We start from the raw sequence: 23,178 nt of genomic DNA on the forward strand, positions 1-23,178 counted from the left end.
CCTCAGCCACATGCTCCCGACGGTCAAGTACCACGGTCGGGGAACCCTTGTCCGCCGGAAGAATGACGATGGATCGGTCAGCTTTCAGATCACGGATAGCCTGGGCTTCAGCAGTGGTGATGTTGGGAGAAGGATTCAGAGTCAAGGCTGGAAGTCAGAAATTCCTGGAAGGTTTGGGGAGGGTGATTTTGAGGAAGAGGAGTTGGGTCCCGCTGTTCCAGGCAGGGTTCAATTTGGATAGTGTCTTGGGGAGATGGATCATTAGGAGTAGGATTAGGATCATTTTTCTTCGTGGCAAAGTGATATTTCCAGCAGAGAGTACGAGTGTAGGACAGTAAATCTTTGACGAGGGCTGTTTGGTTGAATCTGGGAGTGGGGCTGAAGGTGAGGCCTTTGAATAGGACAGAGGTTTTGGAGTGGGAGAGAGGTTTGGAGGAAATGTTAACTACTGAATTAGGGTGTTGTGGTTCCAGATTGTGTTGATTGGAATTTTGAGGTTTTGGGGGGAGTGGAGCTGGAAGTGGGAGATTGAGTAGATGGGAGAGACTGGGTCTGTGTGCAATGAGGAGGAGGTTGAGGTTTGCTGGAAAGGTTGTGAAGGGTGAGTGAGTTGCCTTTCCGGATGTGGGAAACCAGGAGATTGGATGGTTTTTTCAGGTGGAGGGTGGCATGCTGTTCTAATTTGTGGTTGGCCTGTAGGAGGATGCTGAGAACAGCCGGTGTGGATGTTGGAGAGGAAAGATTTAGGACTTTTATTAAGGATAGGAGTTGGCGGGTGTGTTCATTGGCTGAGTTGATGTGTAGGTGGAGGATTAAGTGGGTGAGGGCAATGGATTGTTCAGTTTGGAACTGGTATAGGGACTGATGGAAAGAAGGGTTACAGCCAGAGATGGGAACGTTAAGTGTGAGGCCTTTGGGAGTAATGCCAAATGTCAGACAAGCCTTTTGTTCTTTAATTGATCTGTTCACAAAAAGCTTAGAATAGAATATTCTCATGCCAGATGAGTAATTTTAATTAACTTAGTTTAAGTTTATGAGGTTGGATATTTCTTTCTTTATTCTATTTTCCATCATGTATTCTGTGCTTAATGAAGTTTTTAAAATATTATTCTTGTTTCCTAAAAATTTATGGCCAAGGTTGAGTTAAATTATAAAAGTTGACAGTAGGTTAAGCAGGGTTAAATCAAAGTAATTGCAAGTGCTTTAGGCCAAAAGGTATATGAATCTAGAAGTGAAGAAGTAATATTTATTTCCAGGACTGAACATTAATGATCCAGATTACAAGTTTTCCAGTGATAGTGTAGGCTCCACCAATGAAGATTCTGTTAACAACACAGTGGACTATTTAGAACAGTATTTGTTGTCTGATCGAACAACTGCAAAGTACTACAGGAGAAATAATATAAACTTTATGGGTGTATCTGGAGACTGATACTAAACCTGAGCATCCTCCATTTCAGGAATCAACATTAGCATAGATCACTATGCTAAAAAATTGATGTCAGCTTCCTGAAGAGGCCACAGGACCATCCTCGCCAATCACCAAACTAGAAAATCAACACAAGATCCAGTGCCTAGAAATGAAACTGAGGAAATGTTGGACTCAGGGGGGAAAAAAAAAAAAAAAAAGAGAGAGAGAGAGAGAGAGAGAGAGAGAGAGAGAGAGAGAGAGAGAGAGAGAGAGAGAGAGAGAGAGAAATATGTCGAAGAAAAGACATTCAATGGAAAAAGACTGTGATGGATGTAATAAATGTGTGACTCTGTTAATTACTGTCAAGAGATTGGCTTTGTTTAAAGCATTCTAGGGTTTGTGAAACTTCAGCAAACAGAATGCTCACCTCTGCACACTGGTGAAATGTGTTCATGTTGAGCAACAGCAACCAATTGATGCTGAAGGCAAGGGCAAAGGATCAAAGTCAGTTACATACAAATACTTTGTGAGTGTAAAAACAGAACATATTCTTATTTGCAAACAGCTCTTCTTGGATACCTTTTCCATTTCCAATGGTCGATTAACTCAAGCACTAAAGAAAGAATAACTGGGACAAACACCTACAGGGGGATTTGAGAGGGAAGAATATTCCAAAAAACAAAATTCCCAAGAATGTTGTCAACATGGTAGTGGACCACCTTTAATGGTCCCCCCCTTACGAAAGTCACTACACAATGCCACACAAGCCTAACAGGAAATATCTCAGCCCTGCTTTCAATATTAAGGTCATGTTTCTCAATGCAGTCTTCTCTGTAAAGATCATACAAGTTCCAGAAAGGACTATACTGAGGGAAAGTTTCTACAAACATATATCCAATGAGAGATTCAACTTATCTTTCCAATGCCCCAGTGAAAGATTCCTGTGCTACATATGACTCCTTAAAATTGAGAATTATGACTGCAGAAGAACCACTTAAACTGGCGTTAGTGCAGAAACAAAATGAAGATTGGAGAACAACAGAAACAGCATGGCAGTGAAACTTCCTGGCAGATTAAAACAGTGTGTGGTCCGAGACTCGAACTCGGGACCACTGCCTTTCACGGGCAAGTGCTCCACCGTCTGAACTACCCAAGCACGACTCACGGCCCGTCCTCACAACTTTAATTCTGCCAATACCTCGTCTCCTGCCTTCCAAACTTTGCAGAAGCTCTCCTGCGAACCTTGCAGAACCAGCATGGCTTCGTTTCCAGAAAGACTGCCTACATTTCGTTTTATACAAAGAATCTCTTGCTGCAAGAATCCCTTTCAAAACTTTGCATATTACAACTTCCCATCATGCTCATGGCAGTCCTTGCTTGTCTAGTGTTCAACTCTTCCCTCTCAACAATGCTGCAAGGCAAAAAGGAAAGACATGATGACACTTGCCCATACATCCCTCCAGCGCACCATGTTTTCTTCAACTACCGGACAACGGCAAGTTTGGCTCAGGAATCTGGACCTGGACATGTTGACTCTTTAGCAGAGGAAGATGACATGGATGGGAAATCAAGTACACAGACATGCTCAGTCACAGAGCCTCTTGAAATGACAGATGACAAGAATTACACTTTAAGAATTTTTACATTTAGAAATAACAATTTATTTATAATCTATAAATGAACGCATTGCTGAACAATTAGACTCAAGTAGGTAGCATTCTAGTAATTAACAACAATACTGCAATAATTTTAACTAAATTTGTGAGAGAAAAGTGTGTAACAGGAGCATTAAGTGCACACTTACATTTACTGTATCACATTATGTTTATAAGAAGAGAGGTACAGTTCTTGATTTATACTTTATCTATCACTAAAAGTAAACTGCTGAGAGGAAAAGTGGTACTCCAGCTTTTAGGGACTGTAAAAAGGAATTTAAGGTATAAATAACTAAAATGTCTGTAGTAAACATAATTGTAATTACTTAACTTGTACATTTCATCATGAATCATGAATTATTGTAAAGCATGAATTTACATTAAATGAAATGAGAAACCTTTCATTTCTCAGGTGTGGGATAAATTGAGTTATACCACTTTGGCTTTCACAACTGGTAAGAGTGAAAAGGTTTATTGACTACAGCTAATTTTAAACTAACTGCAATATTTTATTTTTGGTGTGGAGAGTGGGACTGCTACAATGATAGGTACCATAAACAACATAATAACAACAATGAAATTCAAATTTTTCTCTAGTTATGAAAACTATTCATGTTCAGAATGTAATGTAACGGACTACTGAAACTACCGATACCTCCAGCTGGCGTGGTGTGTGGTGCCGTCAATCAACTTGAAGGAGCAAGTGAACTTTAACTACGTAAACATAATCTGAAATATTATTATTTTGTTAAAAACTGTTAATATGAGGACAATAATGAGATATATTGCCACAGAACTATATTATAAACACTTTTCATTTTTCATACTATGTTTTTCATATATGTATACATGCGATGTGTAAAATATCGATATACAACCAAGGTTGGTGGTGCTGCACAGTTTGTAAGCCCTGTGAATAGGAGCTGGTTGTTGGGCGGAGGCAGAGACAATGGGCACTTGGTGTTGAGACGTCTGTAATACGCTTGCTTTGAGAAGGTCAAGGATAGGGGTACGAAGTGATGTATTGGAAAAGCTGTTACATTGAAAATTATTGAATATCGTCACGATCAGCATTTACAAAAAAAAAAGTGGAAAGTTTAAATGTGTGTCAGTTCTTAAGCAGCAGAATACACACCCTGGACCTCAAATTGATTTAACAAACAGTGGATGGCAAGATTCATCACTGGACCACAAGTGTGCAACAATGACCAATAAAGGTAAGAAAGTTATATTACTCTAAATTCAGATTGTGATGATACCTTTCTCCATGTCTTCATCCCTGTATGTACTCTGTTGTTAGAGTGAACAGCGTGACTGGGACTTGTGGTCGACTAGGCACACCAGGGACACCACACAGGTTTAAAATGATAATTTGTAGCTTAACATACTACTACTGATAATAATTAATATTTGTCCCCCAGAGAAAGAGGTGCATTACAAGAACAATTATATTAAAAACAGTTTACTACCACTGAAATAGAAGTAGTTTATAAATAATCATTATTTAAATTATAAGTGATGAAAACTGTGAGGGGAGAGAGGAGGATCCCAGAATACAGAGTAGGGAATAACTGTTCAAATCTTCAAGAAAAGTGTGCGAAAACTATTGTGAAATTGCAAAAATGAGTCATTGTGCATAGTTCCAAAGTTTTGGAAACATTGTTTTGGACAAAGGAAGGACAAGAGAACAGAAATTTGTGTTCAGAGAAGGAAGGTTCACACTAGTCTACTTTTTACTGTAAGACAGTCATAGGAACACAACTATGAATGTGGAATAAATATGCTGGTGGCCTTTCTGAACACTGAAAAAGCATGTAATACTGTAAGTAGAAATGAGATATGGACGTTCCTGGAGGACAGAGAAGTAGAAAAGCAGACTATATAGGGAATAAGAAAAATAGGAGTGTCAGCTGTGTGAAAGTAGGAGGGGAGAGAGATTGGCTGGAACACAAAAACAGCTTGAGGCAGGGAAGTATATTTTTACAATACCAACTCATTATAATGATAGATGAGGTAATAATCAGGGTGGCACCAGTAACTGGTGAAGGAAAGATGAATGCAATGGGGTTTGCAAATGATTTGATAATTTGGGGAAACGAAAGAGAGGAAGAGGAAATGCATAAGCAGTTGGACATATGGCAAGGAACAGTAAAGGTGTACAGGCTGAAATTTAGGATAAGTTAGGTATGAAAAGCCAATCAAAATTGGTGAGGAGGAGAGTCACAACTGGAATAACAACTGGTGGGGAACAAATGAGGAAGGTGGAGAGTTTCAAGTATCTGCTAAGCTTAATATCTAAGAATAGAAGAAATGACAGCAGAAGTATTCCGAGAGAGTGGAGAGCTTTAGATCCTTGATATGGAGCAAGGATGTCCCTCAAAACTGCAAAACGGGTTATATATTAAGAACACTATGTTCTACTCCTGATGTACAGCTCATAGATCTGGGCAATAAGAGGAGGAGAGAGAAGAAAAACGCAAGCCAGTGAAATGAAATTCTCAAGAAATAATACAGGAGTGACAAAGATGGATCGGTTAAGCAGTGGGAGGATTAGGGAATTAGCTGAAGGAGTAGCCATACCAAGAGCCAACTGAGGAATCAAGGACACTGAGAAAGATACGAGAAATGAAAGGGAAGGGAAATGTCCAACGTGAAGACTAAGAGACAGATGACTGAAAGGATGATGATCATTATTATTATTATTATTATTATTATTATTATTATTATTATTATTATTATTATTATTTCACCTATGAGAGAAACTAGTTTTTGGTCTACCACTTTTCTTATATGCATACAACCTCCATTAACCGAACTCAGGTCAACTAAACCCTGGGTTATCTTAAATACTGAAAATTGCAAATAAAAAGAAACTTACAGTAATACCAAGGATAACTGAAGAAACTGCAATAATTGAAAACGTCAAATTACTTGTCTGTTAACCATATCTGGTGACTAGTTCAATTTAGATGAGATTCTTTTAGAAGTCACAGTTCTGATACTTAAATGCATGTGCAGTTACCATAACAATAGAACATTTAAACCTAGAAGACACACACATTAAGCACTGAGACCATATACCTCACAAAATAGAGTTCTCTAAAGACTAAATTTTAGTATAACAACATAATGGTATATTTCTGCATTTATTGATCTTTTGTAACTTTACTGTTTACAGATTATTGCGTTCAAGTTATCTGACAAACTATTATGATTATTTTATTGAAGTTACTGTGGAGCTGAACTAGTTCAATCTCTGCCTCTGTGTAACTCTAATATTTGTGTCAGATAGTCCTGACTTTGTCAATAATTAGTGACCTGATCTACATCTACATCAACTCCGCAACCCAACTTTCAGTGTGTGATAGAGGGTACCTCGTACCACTAATTGTCATTTCCTTTCTTGTTCCATGATAGTCTGTATAAAGTTACATAAATGCTTTGTTTAATAGATTAGATGAAAACAGCAGCTGGGTATTATACCAAGGACAGTTGATTTTTTTTAAGTAGCTATTTTTCTCCTAAGTTGCATATAGAAAGAAATCTAGGAGCACTACATTATTCAGTTTGAGTAGATTAGCAGTAGATATTATTTGTCGTTAGTGAACTTTATAGAAGTAATAGCAGGAGATGCACAATGCTGTTAATATATAACTTGTCTCATTGGATATCCCCAAAGGTCTTCCATCATTATGGGATTTATGGAGCATGATGAGTGAATGAACAATGAATGAATGAATGAATGAATGCAATAGTAAATATAATCAGTTGTTGAGAAATATAAGTTACTCAAACTATGTGTACCAAACTGCCCTGTTCAAGTGTGTTAATGTTTTCCGTTGAAAATAAACATATTTCACAAATAAATTTCACTCAGGACGACAACCTTCAAGGCTTCACCAGGCTAAAATTTCAAATTTTCCTGAATAAATTTTTGTTGTATGTGAAAGTAAGTGCTACATTATAGTTTCATTGCCACAACTGGGATTTTTTGAGTCACCATGTCACTTATTAGTGATGATCCTAAGTTCAGCTATGATTCAAAGAAAGATTTATGCATAACCGATGATTTTGTTTCTGAAGAAATAATGTTTAGTCATAATACAGTTTAATACAGCTACTGCAGATACATTAAAAAAATTTTATTACGAACTTCAAAGTACACTGACAAAGTTCATACTCAATATACAATCTGCATTATTTTATCATTCAAGCTTGTTAAACTTATTCTAAAGTCAAGAAAGAGGAATATGCTTGATGCTACCATGTATGCCACACAGAAAAAGTCAGCAAAGTAACTTATTTCAGCATTGAAATTAGTAACAAAAAACTTAAGCCTGGAATATTCAGCAGTGGTCTATACGAAACAAGTGTGTTCAAATATTATTATATTCAAGGTGATTCAGCTGGCCCTACCATTATCATTTTATGCAACCCGCAATGTTATATCTCGCGTTCAAACCCCACAGATGGTATTTTCATATTATTTTGCTTGCTACACGTAAACCATTAGTCCTACAAAAAAAAATAAACAGGACCTTTTTGTAGGAAATTTAATGTAGTTAAATTTTGAACTGGAATACATTTTTGCTAGAGGCCATAGGTTTGGAGTTAGTCAAGAAAAATTTTCAAAATTAATCTTCACGCACACCCCCACTCCCACACTCAGCCACCACCAGTCAGGATTTCTAGTATGTTGTACATGACACACCCACCTACCACCACACAAAAATTTGTGACTGTACGAATTATTTCCCACATTTGACCTATTAAAGTCTTTACTTACGGGTCTCATTACAACACTAGCTTAGTTGAGTACTTACAAATTGCAAAATTTATGTTTATGTTAATTTTACCTCAAGATTTTGTGAATTTTAACAGCATTATTATGATGATGATCATGGTATTTAGCACCTGTACAAATTCCCAATCTTTGCACAATCCAGCCTCGCCACTTTTCCGAATGATGATAAATTTGTGGGGACAACACAAACACCTAGTCCCTGGGTGAAGAAAATCCCTGACCCGGCTGGGAATCGAACTTGGGACCTTGAAATCCAGAGGCAGCAATGCTACTCACTACGAGCTGCAGACTTAACAGCATGAAATAAGTAATTACAGCATGGTATTTGTCAGGCCTTCTGACTATAAAACTACGGTTTCAATGTAATTAATTTTAGGATAAATATATTAAAAACAAAGATTCCAAGACTTACCAAGCGAGAAAGCGCCGGTAGACAGGCACAATAAAATACAGTCATATGTCTGCTTGTGTCTGTATATTTATGTGTGTGTGTGTGTGTGTGTGTGTGTGTGTGTGTGTGTGAGAGAGAGAGAGCCAGTATATACCTTTTCCCCCCTAAGGTAAGTCTTTCCGCTCCCGGGATTGGAATGACTCCTTACCCTCTCCCTTAAAACCCACATCCTTTCATCTTTCCTTTTCCTTCCCTCTTTCCTAACGAAGCAACCGCCGGTTGCGAAAGCTCGTAATTTGTGTGTGTGTGTGTGTGTGTGTGTGTGTGTGTGTGTGTGTGTGTGTGTGTGTGTGTGTTATTTTATTGTGCCTTTGTTTCCCACTTGGTAAGTCTTGGAATCTCTGTTTTTAATATATTTTTCCCATGTGGAAGTTTCTTTCTATTTTATTTACATCATTAATTTTAGGATAATGTTTACAAAAGCTGTTTTTCTCTCATTACCCTCACAGGCACATTTAAATTAATAATGTTAATGAAATAGGCAACTATGCTGGTAGCATAATAGCCCAATAGAGACTAAAAGAAGATCAACTTTTGGAATAGTTCGTGTAGTCTGAAATTTCTGTACAGTGGTAGGAGAAAGTGCCATGAACTACATATTATAAATCTGAGTGGTGAGGGGTGAGTGTGGGGGTGGAGGTGTGTTTGATGGTCAATTTTGTATGTGGTACTTGAATAACTCAAAAATCGTGGTCTCCATTGAGAACATACTCACTACAGAATTTAACTACTTAAATTTCCTACAAAAAGTTCCTGTTCATTTCTTCTGTGGGACTAGCAGTTTGCGCATAGTGAGCGAGAGAATATGAAAATCTTGCACACTGTTTTTGAAGGTCTACTTTTTTCAGTTTTGTCTGTCAAGAAGACTCCTGTTTTGTTTAAATCTATGATGATTTTTCAGCATGTTTGTAATACAGCTATTGATCCCCAGCAGATCATTCCCCAGCTTCACAACTTGGTTCAGCACATGCATGTCTAATGTTTACTGTACAATGTTTTAAAATTTAACAAACTGATATTTCACACTTTATCCCCAGAGATGAATATTTCATGTTGGCTGCTCAGATAATTATGTTTCATGTCATATATGCTAAGCTTTCTTAACACACTGTTTACCAGCTGAATTCACTGAAGCTGTAACAGTTTCATGAGCATATGTTTTGTTCTCTGCATCAACTAATTCAAAATGTTCAGCCTGTTAAATATAAGATATTGGCGTCACGAGTTGGTTCTCTCAATTATCTTCAGGAAGTATGAGGGCACTTCAAACAGTAAGTTACACATCTTGTCCTATGCTAAGACCATTGTGCAACAATATTGACACATTGTCAGAAGAGAGGATGTGTTTTGGGTTTCCTGCAGGCACAGTTCTAGTGTGGTAAAGATAACAGGTACATCACAGTGTGGGGGTTAAATGGCTAGGCAATTAGAAACATACTCTAAAGTTGAAATACATCTGACTAGAATTCTTGTGGGTGAAACATCTAAATTGCAGACAGATTTACTGTGAAATTCAAGTGGAATATGGACCAAATGCAATATCTTGTCCATCCATAGTTAAATGCCACCACCAATTTAACCAATGCCACCCAGATCTAGGTGATGCTGACTGGGGACGACAGCCATTGACACTGGCCACAGATGACAAGGTTCAGGCAACACTCACAGATTTATCAACATTGGGGACATTCACACAGCAGTTTTCAAATGGATTTTTTTTTTTTTTTTGTGGTCTTAGGGTGCACAACTACAATGTTCATTAGCGCCCTGACTAATTTAGGAATGTACCGTGAGGCACAACGTTAAAACAGCAACTAAAAGGGACAGCAACTAAAAGGGACAACACTATAAAAGACGTATTAACAGGCATAGGATTAAAAAACTACTGCATAATCAAACGTCCTCAGACAGGTGTGTCAAGTTGATAAAACGAAGAACGCGAGCAGCAGCTCCTGGGTCATCCGCTAAAATGGCATCCAGAGTACATGGCAGGCCAAGATCAAGACGCAGCGTAGTAAAATCCGGACAGGACGTTAAAATGTGGCGGACCGTCAGCAATTGCCCACATGGACAGAACGGCGCCGGCGCTGCAATCAGCAGATGGCGATGGCTGAACTGGCAGTGTCCAATTCGTAGCCGGTCCAAAACGACCTCCTCCCGCCAAAAAGGACGTGAGGAGGACGTCCAAGCTGCGGAAAGAGGTTTCAAGGCCCGAATCTTGTTGTCCCTAAGTGCAGCTCAATCGGCATGCCACAGCGATAAAATGAGCCCACAAATGACCATGCTACAATCTGATGAAGGGACACAAGAAGCCGTCCGAGACTGGAGGATCGCAGCCTTGGCCGCGGCATCTGCAGCTTCGTTCCCAGGGATACCGACATGGCCAGGAACCCACATAAAGCTAACTGGAGACCCGTTGTCCACCAGCTGCTGAAGAGAGCGTTGGATCCGGTGCATGAAAGGATGAACCGGATAAGGATCATTGAGGCTCTGGATGGCGCTCAGAGAATCGGAGCAGATGACATAAGCAGAATGTCGGTGGCGGCAGACTTAAAGAACAGCCTGGAAGAGGGCAAAGAGCTCAGCTGTGAAGACCGAACAATGGCCATGTAGCTGGTATTTGAAACTTTGTGCCCCGACAATAAAAGAACACCCGACCCCGTCATTGATCTTAGAGCCATCTGTATAAATGAAGGTCATATTAATGAACTTCAAACGAAGTTCGACAAAACGGGAGTGGTATACCGAACTGGGGGTAACCTCGTTTGGGACCGAGCGGAGGTCAAGGTGAACGCGAACCTGAGCCTGGAGCCAAGGTGGCGTGTGGCTTTCGCCCACTCTAAAGGTTGCAGGGAGTGAAAAATCAAGGTGTTGCAGGAGGCGAGGAAAGCGAACTCCAGGGGCTAGCAGGGCAGAGACATACAACCCGTATTGACGGTCGAGAGAGTCGTCAAAAAAGGAATGATACGGTGGGTGGTCGGGCATTGACAGTAGCCGACAGGTGTAACGAGAAAGCAGTATATCGCGCCGGTAGGTGAATGGCAATTCACCGGCTTCAGCCTAAAGACTCTCAACGGGACTAGTATAAAACGCTCCGATCGCAAGCCGTAAACCCCGATGTTGTATGGAGTTGAGGCGGCGTAAGATGGACGGCCGTGCAGAAGAGTATACAAAACACCCATAATCCAGCTTGGAGCGGACGATCGACCGATATAGGCGAGGTAGGACGGTTCGATCCGCTCCACACGACGTGCCACTGAGAACACGGAGGACATTTAGAGAACGGGTACAACGGGCAGCCAAATATGACACATGTGGAGACCAACTAAGTTTCCTGTCAAATGTAAGACCTAAAAATTTTGTTGTCTCCACGAATGGGAGAGCAATGGGGCCGAGTCGTAAGGACGGTGGGAGAAACTCTTTGTAGCACCAGAAGTTAATACAGACCGTTTTCTCGGCACAAAAACGGAAGCCATTGGCGACACTCCAGGAGTAAAGACGGTCAAGAGAACGCTGAAGACAGCACTCCAGGAAACATGTATGCTGCGTGCTGCAATAGATGGTAAAATCGTCCACGAAAAGGGAGCCTGATACATCATCTGGGAGGCAATCCATTAATGGATTGATCGCTATGGCGAAGAGAGCAACGCTCAAAACAGAGCCCTGTGGCACCCCATTCTCCTGGCGAAAGGTGTCTGACAGGACAGAACCCACACGTACCCTGAACTGTCGATCCATTAAAAAGGAACGAATAAAAAGAGGGAGGCGACCGCAAAAGCCCCATGTATGCATGGTGCGGAGAATGCCCACGCTCCAACAGGTGTCGTAAGCCTTCTCCATATCAAAGAACACAGCCGCGGTCAGGCGCTTCCGCAAGAACTTATTCATAATGAAGGTCGACAAGGTAACCAGATGGTCAACAGCAGAGCGGCGCCTACGAAATCCTCATTGTACATTGGTAAGTAGGCGTCGAGATTCGAGCAGCCAAACCAAACGAGAGTTAACCATTCGCTCCATCACCTTACAGACACAGCTACGAGATGGGTCGATAACTGGAAGGCAAGTGCTTGTCCTTCCCCGGCTTAGGAATCGGTACAACAATAGACTCGCGCCAGCATGCGAGAACATGTCCCTCAATCCAGATGCGATTGTAAGTACGAAGAAGGAAACCTTTACCCGCAGGAGAAAGGTTCTTAAGCATCTGAATATGAATAGAATCAGGCCCGGGACCGGAGGACCGTGACCGGGCAAGTGCATTTTCGAGTTCCCTCATGGTGAATGGGGCATTGTAGTTTTCACAATTCGAGGAGTGGAAATTAGGTTGCCGAGCATCCTCTGCCTGTTTTCGGGGGAGGAAGGCAGGGGGGTAATGAGTGGAGCTTGAAACCTCTGCGAAAAAGCGGCCGAAGGCATTGGAGACATCCTCAGGGGCCACAAGGACGTCATTCACGACCGTCAAGCCAGAAACCGGTGAGTGGACCTTAGTGCCAGACAGCCGGCGCAGGCTACCCCAGACAACAGAAGAAGGAGTAAAAATGTTGAAGGTGCTTGTGAAAGCAGCCCAGCTGGCTTTCTTGCTTTCTTTAAAAATACGACGACACTGCGCACGTAATCGTTTATAATTGATACAATTCGCCACTGTAGGGTGGCGTTTAAAGGTGCGTAAAGCACGTCGACGAGCACGTAAGGCGTCTCTACATGCTGTGGTCCACCAGAGGACCGGTACGCGGCGTGGAGAAGAAGTAGTGTGAGGGATGGAATATTCAGCAGCAGTGAGAATGACTTGCGTGAGGTGTGCGGCCTGACTATCGCAGCTTGTGAAGGTTTGATCCTGAAAGGTCGCCCTGGAAGAGAAGAGCCCCCAGTCTGTTTTGGAGATGTTCCAACTAGTTGAGCACGGAGAGGGGGTATGATGCAGGAGATGGATAACACACGGGAAGTGGTCGCTCTAATATGTATCAGAAAGCGCATACCACTCAAACCGGCGTGCAAGTTGGGTAGTACATACAGAGAGGTCTAAATGGGAATAGGTGTGAGAGGTGTCTGAAAGGAAAGTAGGGGCGCCAGTATTGAGGCAGACAAGATTGAGCTGGTTGAAAACGTCTGCTAACAGGGAGCCCCTCGGACAGGATGCTGGAGAGCCCCAAAGAGGATGGTGAGCATTGAAGTCTCCAGTTAACAAAAGTGGTGCAGGGAGCTGAGCAATAATTTGCAGCACATCTGCCCTGGAAACAACAGACGACGATGGAGTGTAAACGGTACAGATGGAAAATGTAAAAGTGGAGAGAGTAATGCGGACGGCAACTGCCTGCAGGCCAGTGTGCAATGTGATGGGATCATAGTAGATATCATCCCGGACCAGCAACATAACCCCTCCATGAGCCGGAATACCTGCCGCAGGGGGTAAGTCAAAACGCACGGAGGTGTAGTTTGCTAAGGCAATTTAATCGCATGGGCGTAGCTTCGTTTCCTGGAGGGCTACGACGAGCGGACGGTGCAAGCAGAGCAGCAATTTCAAGTCCTCTCGGTTGGATCGAATGCTGCGAATATTCCAGTGAATAAGTGCCATCGTGAGAAGAAGATGCAAGAAGGAGGCACCTCGAAGGCCGCTGAGGGCCCGGCTTTGAGCGAGCACTGCCGCCACTAGCAGCAGGCGGACAGTCATCGTCTATTTGTTCTATAGGTTCATCGACCATCTTGTGAAGATGGCCGGGAGGGGGAGCTTCCTCCACTGGTGAACGGCCAGATGTTCTGCTACCAGCGGTGCGGCCAGGCGAAACGGATGACGGCCTGGGGCGGCAACCGCTGGGTGGCGCAGGAGGAGAAATGCGCCGTGGCAGGAAAGGAGAACTGTGCTTCCTATGAGCCTTCTTGGAAGGTCGTTTTGTGGAAGGATTGGTCGATGGCTGAGGGTTCGAGGTACGTAGAACGTCTGCACGTGACGGTTCCTTCTTGAAGGCCCGTGCTTCTGACTTCTGGGTCTTCGTCCTGGCAGAAGCTGATAAAGGAGCTTGTGTTGGAGGGGCGACGGGAGGAAGAGGAGACGTTGACCGGGCGATCTTAGCACTGGCCGAACGGACGACTTTAGTGCTGAATGTCAGATCGCATGTCTGCATCGCCACCTCCCTGGTAGTCCGAGGAGAGGCGAGGACAGTACTGTACTGTACTTCCCCTCTGGGAGCAACGTGGGCTTCCTACTAGCAAATAGCTTGCGAGCAGCCGAGGTGGAGACTTTCTCTTTGACCCGAATTTCTTGGATACAGCGTTCTGCCTTGTAGATGGGACAGTTGCGGGAGGACTCTGCATGGTCACCGTGACAGTTCACACAACAAGGAGATGGAGATGGACAGTCACCCTCATGGGCATCCCTGCCACAAGTCACACATGTAGCCGCATTGGAACAAGACTGGCGAGTGTGATTAAAATGCTGACACTGGTAGCAGCGCGTAGGTGTCGGGACATAGGGGCGAACAGAAATAACCTCATAGCCCGCTTTGATGCGCGACGGCAGCTGAACACTATCAAAGGTCAAGAAAAGTTTCCGGGTCGGTACAAGGTCATTGTTGACCTTTTCCATGACCCTATGGACATCCGTCACACCCTGCTCAGCGAGGAAAGACTGAATCTCCTAGTCAGTCAATCCGTCGAGTGATCTAGTATATACCACACCACGAGACGAATTCAAAGTGCAGTGAGCCTCCATCCGGACAGGGAACGTGTACAGGAGTGTGGCCCAAAGCAGTTTTTGTGCCTGAAAGGCGCTCTCAGTTTCTAGTAACAAGGTACCATTACGCAACCTGGTACAAGACTTGACCGATCCGGCTATGGCATCTACGCCCTTCTGGATAACGAAAGCGTTGACAGAGGAAAAATCCTTTCCGTCCTCAGATCGAGAAACTACGAGGAACTGTGGGGCAGGCAGTAGTACTTTTGTCACTGGTGGCTGGTCAAGTTTCCGTTTGTGGGCAGAAGTCGAGAGAGAAGAAGAAGAAGAGAAATCCATTGCAGAGGAATCCCCCATGATTGCCAGCGTCTCTGATGGTGCGCTCCTTCCTTGTGGGGACCCTCTCAGAGGGCACTCCCGCCTTAGGTGATTGTTCACACCTCAGGTCACACCTCCTGAGAAACGGACAGAGGGACCAATCGGCATGGTCGGAAGGTGTCAGCTCAGGCAATCACCCCTCCCTGGGCCTGGCCTTTACCAGGGGGTACGTGCGTGTCTTACTTGTCTACCCAGGGCGGGGAATTACGCGTTACCCTGTCACCGGCTACGCGTGCAAACGCGTGGGTCGGCCTTCAGGCACGCACAGGGAGGAAGGAAGAAGAGGAAAAAGAAAGAAGAGAGAGAAAGAAAGGACAGACTGTCTCAAACGCCGAAGCGGAGACCAGAGAAGGAGAAGCGGGCAAGGAGAAGCAGGCAAGGAGATGCGGGCAAGGAGAAGAGTAAGTAAGACAGTGGGATGGAGAAGAACAAAAAAGGAACCAACCAAAGGAAGGAAGAAACCAGAAGCAGTCAAAAACCAAAATGAATGCAAATATAGGTCGTGAAACCGTCCGTCTCCGGACACAGGCGCTAACTAACCCCTTGAGGGGGAGGGACTCCTTTTAGTCGCCTCTTACGACAGGCAGGAATACCGCGGGTCTATTCTAACCCCCCGAACCCGCAGGGGGGCAAATGGATCTGTGACAATGGAGCAGGTTCTATAATTAAGGACTTGATAGAGTGGAAGAATGTTCTGACTGTTTCCAGAATGTCCTGTTCTGTTTTGACTGTTGTTTACAGAGACTTGGCACGTACATGAAAAAATAGTGTTACACATCTGTGTTACTTTGAAGTGTAGCCCAGTTATTTGGTATGACGTAATAATGTATTACTCATTTTTTGAAACCCCCTCGCATTTTTTATTTTATTTTATTTATTTATTTTTGGTAAAAATGTTCAGAATAACCTTACAGAAATCCCCATTCTTGGCATTTGTTTTCGTCAAGTGAGCCTCTAATTCTACAGCTGACGAGCTAAAATTTTCCCCTATTACAACAATAGTCAGGAATTTAACTTACAATTTACTCCGATATTTTCTCTTAAGCATACTGCCACTACTGTTCCTGACCCAGGGCCTATAACAGCATCTGATTACCATGTTTGCCCCACTTGGATGAGTAACTGAACCCAGATTACTTGACATTTGAAATCGATAATACACTAATCTCACTGGAACTTATCGAGGTCTATACGGCAATAAGAATATCATTATCATTGTCATAACGTATATCTTTGCAATATGTTCATATTGCAATCTGAATGTAACTGCCATTCACTTCTGGTTTTAGTCAGCTTTCTCTTCCTAGTGTTACAGTGGCATTTCCACCTGCAATAACACACAAATTCTGTAATTAACTTACCATTTTTTTTAGGATTAATGTTCTCCTCTGTGATTAACAGCATTGACCTATTCTTTTCTTATATTACAGCATGTAATTCATCAATGACTTATTGGAGGATTTTTTCCGAACCTAAAAAGCCCCATGTACATGTCACCAGCACTTTACTGCCTGGATACCCATTTCCTTCCTGTAATGTACATGGCTTAAACCTACCACTTGGCTTCAAACTAGGAGACTGCAATTGTTTCCGAGTATAATGCTGCAAATAGTAAGCCATGCTCCCAACTTGCATGCAAAGCCAGCTATCTTCACCATTTCAGCCAGCTGTCTAAAAGATGGCATCAACACCTAGATGGCATGAACCATTTATGCCAACATGAGTTGTTACTTGCAGCCAGTTGCACCATGTGTGTTCGATAGCTGCCAGTTGTGCCTATTTCACATCTCACATGGTGACCACCTGACAAATACACTGAATCCGCAGTGGATCCCTCCCAACCTGCCAACTATTTCCCTGACAAGCTCCATTACTTGCCCAGAGCTGGCACTCCCTATGATCAACAAACCCATTTTATGTACTTATCTGGACTTTGCAGGAGGGAGGGCCACAGGCTAAATGGATGATGTGTTCCTTGCTGGCTCATATACCAACAGTGGCATATCTGTTACTATGGCATAAAGGAACAGATACATCAAGTACCCAGATTCACCTTCAGCCCAGAGCTAAGTAAACTGACCACTCTTACATTCATCCTAAAATAAGAACAATATGAACATACTGTGCACATCAGAAGGTGAAACAACCTCAGGGTTTCCACAAGATACAACAGGCATCAGAGGTTACTCAGCTGTTGCAACATGTGTCCAATATCTTTGCATCATAGACCACTAGCAGGAAGCCTGCCAACTGTAGGCAATGCAGCTTGTAGATATTTCTGAACAGTGGTCAATTCTCCACACACACAAGTACAGACACTACCTATTTTCTACTATTAAGAACTATACAATAACATGAAAGAATGAAGTAATCTAAACATATGTAGACTAACTGAATCAATAAGTAGACTGCAACAACAAGATATCAAATTGTACTGAGAATGTTATGAAATGTTGCCAAAAGTGTGATATTTTTACAACAGATATCAAAGAGCATGACTGTTGTGCTCTAGGCAATGCAAAGATATACTATTAATATCAACATGTACAATAAATAAAAAACAAGAAAATAGAATTTTAAATATCATTCAATAATATTACCATTTGTTCCTGAACGCTTTTGGAGCTTTTGGACATTTTATTTCCAAGTAGTACCATAGGCTCCTCAAAAATGCCATCAAAAGTCTTAAATTACAAACAGAAAGAGCTGATAACTCAGGGATTGCAACTGACATGAAAATTTATGTTCACACGTGTGTGTGCATTCAGCCCAATCTCTTTCACCAAAACTTGAGAGGTTATAGCACTAACCTGAAGAGAGATGTTAATAACAGGTCTTGCAATGAGTGTTGCCTCTGTGTAACGATGAACATTAAAGTGATCTTCCAGTTCCTCAACTTGACAGCAGTGACGAAAAAAATTCTTGAACTTTTCATGGCATTCAATAATGAAGGAATTCAAGCACATGAGATAACTTGCTTCCTCACCAAACTGTAAACAAAACAATTACTAACAATAAAAGATTAGAAATACCACTGAAGTATCACACTACTGCTTTAATTCTACATATCATATCTGAGATATAGCTAAGCTGTGTTACACAATCAAAATGCAAGGCTGCTAGTTCTATATATAGTACATACATTATACATATAAGAGAGAGCGAGTTTAACTGGGATGTTTAATACTGCTTCCCCAACTTGCAATCAGTTTGTCACCTTCAAATTTAAGTTGCTACTACAGATCAGTCTGTCAGCACTATCTACATCCCAAAAACTAATACACTTTATTGAGATGGTATCTGCCACTATGAAGTTTTTATGGTTTTTGTGGAATTAGTGAATGTGATATCTAAATTATTTACATATGTGAATTAGTTCTCCAATAAGCCAAAGTCACAATAAATGTTGTTATGTAGAATGCATTAACTGAAAAAAAGTTGTACAAATTTCATAACACATTGGGGCCGATAGACTTACTATGCGCATTTACTATGTTTTAACCTTAACTCTTACAAGACAACTCTCATATATTCTTGACTCACAACTGTTATAGCTCACACATTAAGGATTTGTTAACACCATTATGTTGCAACAGTATCAGCTTGGATTGTTCTAATTGTACTATCAGATCTAGGGAGAGTGGAATTGTCTGATTTGATATGTGTATTTGACGCATGTACAAGTGTGTTGCAAATTGGGGAAACTCAAGCAGATTTCCTGTGTCTGTTTCGCAGTGCTTTCAAAATAAATGATCAAGATGGGTTAAACCTGGCAATCGTAGTGGCCAAGTCATTGGTCCTCCTGTAGCAGTTCATTGACCAGAAAAAAATTTGATGTAAACAATTCATTGTCACCAAGGAAAAATACCATGAAGACTTTGCCTGCAGTAATCATATTAACAACTGTGCAGCTTGTGAAACCATCTTCTAGCAACTCTGCCAGTGCATGTCAGAGAAATCCAGAGTATTGCTCACCATTTAATTGTTCACAGAAAAAGAAGGTTCATTACGTATTATGGATATGTCCATCCGAATTTCTTGTTGTCTTGCTGATATAACCTGTGTGGGTTCTCTTCTGAACAATAGTGAGCATACCTAATATTTATTTCATCATTAGATTTCTAACTGGTTTCACCAATCCACAGCAATAAGACTGATTTATAAACTAACAAACAATGGAAAATCCAGGATGGACTGTAGCAATATTGTGACTATCTCCGACTCAGCATCTCCGCTATATAGTGAGTAACACTGTTGATTTATAAACTAGGTTCAGAAGGCAATTCTTGTCTGGAAACTTTGCCTAATGTTTGATACCTTGGATGTGGTGTGAATGTAAACAATTATCATCAGGATTCTCTGGATGGTACTTCTCATCACAAATCCTATCTACTCTTTGTTCAGATATATATAAGTTGGGATTTGTTCACCAAGAACATTGACTTCATTGTTATGAGGTAAATATACATGTTGATCAGCAAGTGGCTGCAGTAACCAACAGGTAAAATACAGATTTGGAAGAATTCTAATTCGAAGTAAGATAACTGCAACAATTCTTAATACCACTAATAAAAAAGTGAAGCAACATACTCCCTGCTTTGTGGCAGCAAACTGGAGAATTCTTGCGATGCTGGCAAGATTGCGGCGCTGTTCATATGAAAGGCTTCTGCCTCCCACCATGTCCATTGTGTCAGGAGCAACAATAGCTGAATTTATGTAGTGATAGTAGATAAAATTACCCACAACCTGCCAGGAAATACAATACACAATACACTAAGTAAATCAAAGGAACTGAGTAAAGTAACAATTGCATACAAGTATGGAATTGTAAACATAAATTTTTTTTAAAAATACCTCAACAACAGGTGTTCACCATCAATCTGCAAAATATTCATTGTGGTGCTCTTAGCCCTCCCATCCAACTAAATTTCTGCTTTCGCTGCTTATCTTGTTAAGCTCTATTAATTTTATCATTTCATTAATTAAAGTAGTGTGTTAGCATACATTGTTCTAATTATCTTCTGAACATATAAAAGTATACTTTTTCTAATTAGAAGTGTGGACTTCTTAAATATGCCATACACAGTATACAGTTTGTGTGCTCTCATAAACATATCCTCTACCTATAGCATTGTTCCAAATGTGTGTGTGTGTGTGTGTGTGTGTGTGTGTGTAGATTTAAGAATTCCAAATACTCAATAACGAAAGGTCCTACTGGAGGTGGTACCCTTTATCTTGATGTAATCTGTGATCTGTCCTGCCAGTTACTGAATGTACAGGTTTGTGTGTAATCCAAACTATAATGAACCGTATCTTTATCACATATATGGATCATTGCCAGCTCTGGAAGGTGTTTCAGTAAATGAAAAATTAGATGGCCGAAGATAAATTGAATGCTAAAGCTTCAGATTAGTGATCTAACATTTCTCTCTCGAACCACTGACTGAATCATAAACAAAACAGATTAATCTATAAAAACAGCAGGTAGTTCTTGCTAGGCAAAACAGAATCCCTTTCACATCAGCTGAATATTTTACTGTGATTGTAATGATTAAATTTTTGAAGGTTCTGAAGTAAACTAACAGGTGTCTGTCTAATGCTCTATACAAAGAGAGTTCTTTTTCATGATTTTTTCGTATGATGTGAATTTCCTCCAACCAAGCAATTTCTTCGAGTTTTTAAAACAGTGTGAAAGGAAGAAAGTAAGGCACAGAGTTATACTATAAATTTCTTTGATAATGAAATTATTAGAGGTAAAACACCAGTTCAGCTAGTGGAGGAAACGAACCTCGGAATATCTCAAAGAAGTATTAAAAGCATCCAGCTGAAATGATTTAGAGGAATGAGTGAAAACCTAGATCTGGATGAATGGTAATATGAATCTCTTTCTGTCAAAACACTAGGCCAGTGTCTTGGCCACTGTTTGATTTAACTCAATTGAGTCACAGGTGCGAAACCAGGAGAGCAGGGCAGATGCCCCAAAAGATTATAGTGCAGTATTGTTAAGTGCTATACATTGACTACCACAGTGCAGCTACCTGTACCTTTGTGTATGTTTAGTAAGCATACTTTCAGTTTGTACTGTTAGTTCTTGTTGACACTCCTGCAGTCTTAACTAGTCCTTGATTCTGGACTCAGCATGACAATATGAGCACTGCACACTGTGTAGTTGAACAATTCTTTTTTTCTACGTATGGATTCATTTATCCATTAATTCTTTCCTAAATGTATCAAATGAAGAATATTATTATAGAGCAATGTCTGTTCTTTAGTTTTCCAATTGAATTGTATCACCATGTGAAGCCAAAAGAAATATCAGCATGACTTTTCAAACTGACAGAATCATTTCACCTCCTTTAGAAACCAGCATTACTGCCCTCAATGAACTGTGAGGTATTGGTGGATGAAGTGGCCAACCACACCAAATGCTCCATACTTTCTGTTGTTATTTTTTTCTCGATGTGATGGTAAGCTGGTTTTTAACTACTTGATGCAGCTCTCTGAGCAGCATTCTAGCTCCATTGTTCCATATCAACACCACACTCAGAGACTTTTTGAACTCTAGTAAGCCAATGTACAGTCTGTGTTTACAAATCCTATTCTTGTGGTAGTACACAACAAAGTAATGGTCAAGATATTTAAATCAATTTTGTATTATATGTTCTCGGTGCACTGTTCATGTTAATTTTCTATAAAAATATGAGGTTTAGACAAGATTCACTAGCATATTTATCAGAAATGCAAAAGACTGTCTAACAAGTGATTTCTGCCAATACTTATCATTTTACAAATGGTTCTTCAGTTATCCCAGCAAAAAATATTTTTGTTTTGAAGCCAGAACCATATTTTCTATCCACCATATTTCAAGAACTTCCCTAGTTGTCTTCATCAGGTGGCGAGTCCAGATTTTGCTGCTCATTGTTTGGACTTCAACCAAAATGTGAACGGTACGTGCTACATACCACCCTAGTAATTGTTTCTTGGTGCTCTTAAATACCAACACTATACAATAAGCTCCGCCATCCTTTCAGAAAGATAACTATCAACATAAGCATTGAATTTTACCTGAGCAAACATCAATATAAAGTCTTCAGTTCAAACGAAACTCTAGCAATGGCCAAATGGACAGATAATATTTGAAATATGACAGAAAATTATACAAAATTTTACGAAAACTAAGGAATTCAGTGTTCCAATATGCTATACAAACTAAATTACTCAGATCTTGACATGTGGAATTCTACCATCTAATTACCAAGAATCAATAAGCAGAGCTGACAAATGTACAATATAATACTACAAAAAACACAACACAGCTGATGATAAAGAAGACTACACAATGCCTGGCAAAAATTGTGAAGCACCCAGAAGACACAATCAGATATAAATGTAACTTCATACATGTACACTCCATTGATGGGTATGAAAGTGAACAGAGGTGCATTTCTCTGTGACAGGTACAGTTGCCATCAGAGTCCATTAGTGTTGATCATTTTAAATGTTGCTACCAGGCCTGGTAGCATATACAGGGTGTTACAAAACGGTACAGCCAAACTTTCAGGAAACATTCCTCACACACAAATAAAGAAAAGATGTTATGTGGACACGTGTCCGGAAACACTTAATTTCCATGGTAGAGCTCATTTTAGTTTCGTCAGTATGTACTGTACTTCCTTGATTCTGATGATCAAATTGTAAATTTTCACAATCAACATGTGTGGGCTGATGAGAATCTGCACGCAATTGTGAAATCATGTCATCAACACAGATTTTCTATGAATGTTTGGGCAGGCATTGTTGGAGTGGGCCCCATGT

At 41.0% G+C, this 23,178-nt stretch overlaps 1 protein-coding gene across 3 annotated transcripts in view; it reads right to left on the reverse strand.

The window, feature by feature from the left end:
• Positions 1-23,178, reverse strand: part of LOC126268335 (ras GTPase-activating-like protein IQGAP1) — a 345,429-nt gene that overhangs the window by 97,806 nt on the left and 224,445 nt on the right. For all 3 annotated transcript variants that reach the window (XM_049973901.1, XM_049973902.1, XM_049973903.1), the window contains 2 exons: positions 19,954-20,109; positions 18,174-18,353 (listed from right to left, as the gene is read on the reverse strand). In XM_049973901.1, coding sequence (XP_049829858.1) covers positions 18,174-18,353; positions 19,954-20,109 — 336 coding nt within the window. The remainder of the gene's footprint in view (positions 1-18,173; positions 18,354-19,953; positions 20,110-23,178) is intronic.

The sequence above is a fragment of the Schistocerca gregaria genome, chromosome 1, assembly GCF_023897955.1.
Source record: "Schistocerca gregaria isolate iqSchGreg1 chromosome 1, iqSchGreg1.2, whole genome shotgun sequence".
NCBI classification, from domain to species: Eukaryota; Metazoa; Arthropoda; class Insecta; order Orthoptera; family Acrididae; genus Schistocerca; species Schistocerca gregaria.